The following is a 4,733-nucleotide window of genomic DNA, read 5'->3' on the forward strand; positions in this document are numbered from 1 at the left end:
ATTTGACAAACTTATGCTGCTATTTGTATAATATTATACTGGTTAGTGCCTAAAATTGTTAGAAACCATGTGCAGTAGTGTGCCAATGTACACATGACACATCTAATGTGTCCAACAAACAATGAAACTTTGGTGTATGACACTATTAATCCACTTATTATCAATTGATTTTCACACTACTGTGTTTACACGTAGTCCTACTTTTTTTGACATTAGTTTGTACTTGGACCTTATGTATTTTATCGGGATTATCCTAACCCATAATTATCGGTACCAAAATGATGCATCACTAATTAGAGGGAGAAGCTCTATAATTTTTTGTCTTGTTGTAGCTATCGCAGCTGGTAGGATGGTTCCTCTGTCTTCAACTTGGAGCACTTAATTATATAATTCTATTAATTTCATTAAACTAAGACCAAGACTTACATTAGGATGTCATTAACTTTTAAACTACTAATAAGATGTACCCAATTGATTATAATATTCATTAGTTGTGACTTATTTAGTACTCTGTACTCATATAATATACAATCACAAATTTAGAGGAGAAATAGGGATTCATTGGTAAGAGGGAGGAGAAAGGGTATATGAGACCAAGGGTGCAATAATTTTTGTTAGTCACTGCACAGTTGTGTGACACTCGTATGCAATTATTTGTGTAACGCCGCCTTATCATCATAAGACTATTTTTGTGAGTCACTATGCAGTTGTGTGATACTCTTATGCAACTAATTAGTGAATACATACTCTATCTCATACTTGGTAAATTTGTAGCAAAATATATATATATCCATCTGTTTAAAAATTGGTCTTATAATAATAAGGTGCTGTTACACATATGTTTCTTTGTACTTGTGTCGTATGATCCAATATAAATGAATCATAGTTTACATACAAGGGTTAATTAAGTAATATGCAATAAACAACTGTAAATTTACTGGTTGAGCTCATTATATATACACTGGCAAATCTGAGTTACTAGTTTTACCAAAAAATCACAAATTTAAACCTCATTCTCTGCTTCAAACATTACTAATTTTCTTCTGTTCACAAATGGCTAACTTATCAACTTTGCGCTGCGTTGCTGAAACTCTGTTAACTGCGTTGCAAAGTTCCATGGTGAAAGAGGCGTGCTCCAAATGGAGCTTTGAGTCTGAACTGAAAGAACTCATTGATACAGTCTCGGCTGTAGGCAGTGTGCTACGTGATCTGGAGGCTAAGCAAGAGCTTGTCGTCGAAACACAAGAGTGTGTTCAGATGCTCAAGGATGCTGTTTATGATGCTGATGATTTGTTTGATGAGCTACTCACTGTGGCTGCTCAGACTAAGGGCCGCTTCCAACGTAATAGCAAACTTCCTGAAAAGGTACGCGATTTCTTTTCTGATAACAGAATGTCTCAGTGTGTTCAGAGTATAAGGAATCTGTTGGATGCTTTGGGTAGTAGCAGTACTTGTATTAGTCATAGCAATCTTGGGTTTAAAGTTGATTATCAACTTATTAAGAAGGGTGAGCGTGACATTCGTTCTTGTATAGATGGGAGAAATGTGATTGTTGGGAGGAAGGATGACATGAATGCTGTCATAGATATGCTATGGGATACTAGTTTAAAAGATAGTGTTTCTTTTATTACAATAGAGGGAGTTCAAGGATTGGGGAAAACTGCTCTTGCTCAACTTGTGTATAATGATCAGAGGATTATAGATGAGTTTCCGTTGAGATTGTGGGTTCAAGTCTCGAATGGAGATGGAGGTCAACTCAACGCGAATGAGATTCTTGGGAGAATTTTAGAGGCTACTGGACGGTTTTATACTGAAATTGATGATTTTTTGAACATAGAACTTACAAGAGAGCTTAGAGGGAAGAAATACTTGATTGTTCTTGATGATGTTTGTGTTAAGGATCAGGAAGAGTGGGTTGCTGTAAGAAAGTTTTTAATGTTTAGTGTAGGGGGGAGTAGGATTATAATTACTACATGCTCGAAAGATACTATGAGGGCTATAGGGAGTGAACATACATACGAGTTGAAAGGTTTGTCCAAAGAGAATTCGTGGCATTTGCTCGAGTTGATTGCTTTTGGGAAAGGGCAAAAACATGTAATCCACCCTGAATTTGTTGAGATGGTTGAAATGTGTGAGGGCTTTCCTCCTGCAATAAAAGAGCTTGGCAATCTTTTATCTAGTCAGGATTTAAGCAAGTTGTCTTTGTTTGAAGAGAATGCATTAGCCTCAATTGATGATAATGATGAAGATAATAGTCCATTGACACATCAACTTAGCCCTGAAAATCTAGAAACTCGATTGAAGAGTTGCTTAAGTTATTGTGCATTGTTCCCTAAGGATTTTATCATTGATAAAAAGATGTTGCTCGACCTCTGGATGGCACAAGGATATGTTGTGCCACTTGATGGTCAAAGCATGGTGGATGCTGCTGAGGAGTACTTTTCAATATTGTTACTCAGATGTTTGCTGCAACCTGTGAAATGGGATGAATATGGTGAGGTTGTGTCTTGTAAAGTCCATGGTCTTATGCACGATGTTGCTTTAGATGTTGAAGCGCAGGAGATACGTGTAGTGGATTCTATTGCAGATAACATGATCAACAATGTCCTACATTTACATCACATTGGAAATGAATGTAGTGATAGCTCTTTTCCTAAGAGTAAACTCCGTTCATACATTCATGGCATTTTTGATCGGTCATTTCCACCACTTGAAAATCTTGTATCATGTTTGATATGTCTAAGGGCATTAGACTTGCATGAGTTGAATATTGCACAATTGCCAGAATCAATAAGTAAATTATTGCATCTAAGGTATCTTGATCTCTCTCATAATAATCTTAAAAGACTTCCTAATTCAATCACTAAACTACACAACCTGCAAACTCTGAATCTAGATGGTTGCACTAATTTAGAACAGTTGCCATGGGATATATATAAATTGGTGAACCTTAGGAGCTTGAATATTAGTGATTGCCATGGGATTTATTCAATGCCTTCGGGCATGGATAAATTGACTTGTCTTCACGTTCTCACTGAATTTCAAGTAGCAATAAAAGAGAGCGTAAGTGAGGAAGAAAGTTCAAGTGAAGATGACAGCTCAAGTAGCAGTGAGCAAAATGGGGGCATGTTAAAAGATCTGAAAACTCTCTCAAACCTGAGAGACTCGATTAAAATCTCCATCCCTGCAGAATATAAAGAGGTCTATGACAATCAGAACCTAGGAGGTGGTGGATATTTAGGGAGCATGGAGCATCTTAAGGAAGTATCGATATATTTTCAAGGTCATGAGTATGGTGATGAATTAGCGATCAACCATGAAGATCTGCTAGAAAGAGTGCAGCCTCATCCTAATCTCAAAGGGGTGCAGCTGTGGGGTTATCAAGGTGCAAGTTTGACAAGGTGGACATCCAGTCTCCCATACCTTGTCAAGATCAAGATCGAATCTGCCAAGGGGTTGCAGCATCTGTCATTGATCAGAAAACTGAAGTACTTGAAATCATTGACTCTATCAAGTATGAGCAATTTGATGTATATGGAGACGATGAGCAGCAGCGATTATGCACAAGCACCATCAGAATTCACTTTCTTTCCTTCCCTTGAAGAGCTCAGCATAAGTTATAGTCCCAAGCTGAAAGGGTGGTGGGAAGGTGATCAACAGCTAATTGCTGCAGATGGTAGTTGTTGGCAACCATCATTTTTGCGCCTTTTTGAATTGTCGGTCTTGGATTGCCCTAAACTAGCGACATTTCCTCCATGTCCGAGGGTGAAACTACTGCACTTGGGAGGTCTTGATGAAAACTTCAAAATACTGGAGGTTATAGATGGCAATGGTTACAACAATTATCGCCCTCCAGCATTGAGAAAAGTGAATCTTTTCGAGAATATTGGCCATCTTAAATCACTGCCAATGAGTTCTGTCACAAGCATCAGCATAACATGGGAACATAAGGTGGAGAGATTATCTGAAGTTAAGAAGGCATTTATAAGCTGCTCCTCTTCTTTGCATAGGCTTACAATCAGAGGTTGTGAAAACTTGAGGAGTGTTTCTGAAGGGTTAGAGTACCTCACGGTCCTAGAGTCCTTGTCAATAATTGAATGTCCGGTCTTAACCTTCTCCGAGGAGGATGACAGTAGTGAAGACGATGGCATGCCTTGGAGATCCCTTCATCAGAGCCTCCGTTCCTTGGAGTTATGGAAAGTTGAAAGCATGACCATTCTTCCTAGCGGGATGCAGTACTTGACCGCCCTTCAAGACCTCACAATAGAATGTTGTTGGGAAATGAAGGACTTACCAGAATGGATAGGCTGCTTATCTTCTCTTAAGTCCCTTCGAGTTAGGTGTTGTAGCGAATTCCAGTCATTACCAGAGGCAATGCAGAATCTAACCTCTCTCAAGCTACTAGATCTGAGCTATTGTAAGGAAGGCTTGAAGGAAAGATGTCAAAGTCCTAATGGGGAGGATTGGCATAAGATTAAACACATACCATCCATCATCATTTCTGAATAATTACAAAGGTGCGTTTTTATTATCAACTGTCATATTCTTTTTAGCTTCATTCTTACTATAAAAATTCTCATTAAACAGCAAATTTTGGGTTGTCACATCTTTCAACATTGAACAGCAAATTTTGGGCTGTCACATATTACAGTTCCATATTGGATTGAAGCTTATTGTAATATTTGATATTCTAATTCAAGGCTCGTGATAAACCAGAACAGATTTTGACATAT

General features: G+C 38.1%; 1 protein-coding gene across 1 annotated transcript; it reads left to right on the forward strand.

The window, feature by feature from the left end:
* Window positions 1-1,053: 1,053 nt before the first annotated feature.
* Window positions 1,054-4,509, forward strand: LOC145591897 (disease resistance protein RGA2-like). The gene has a single exon (XM_081648381.1). It carries the CDS (start codon window positions 1,054-1,056, stop codon window positions 4,507-4,509), a length of 3,456 nt encoding a protein of 1,151 aa, XP_081504507.1.
* The last annotated feature ends 224 nt before the right edge of the window (window positions 4,510-4,733 follow it).

Source organism: Chenopodium album, chromosome 18 (genome assembly GCF_948465745.1).
Source record: "Chenopodium album chromosome 18, dcCheAlbu1.1, whole genome shotgun sequence".
Taxonomy (NCBI): domain Eukaryota; kingdom Viridiplantae; phylum Streptophyta; class Magnoliopsida; order Caryophyllales; family Amaranthaceae; genus Chenopodium; species Chenopodium album.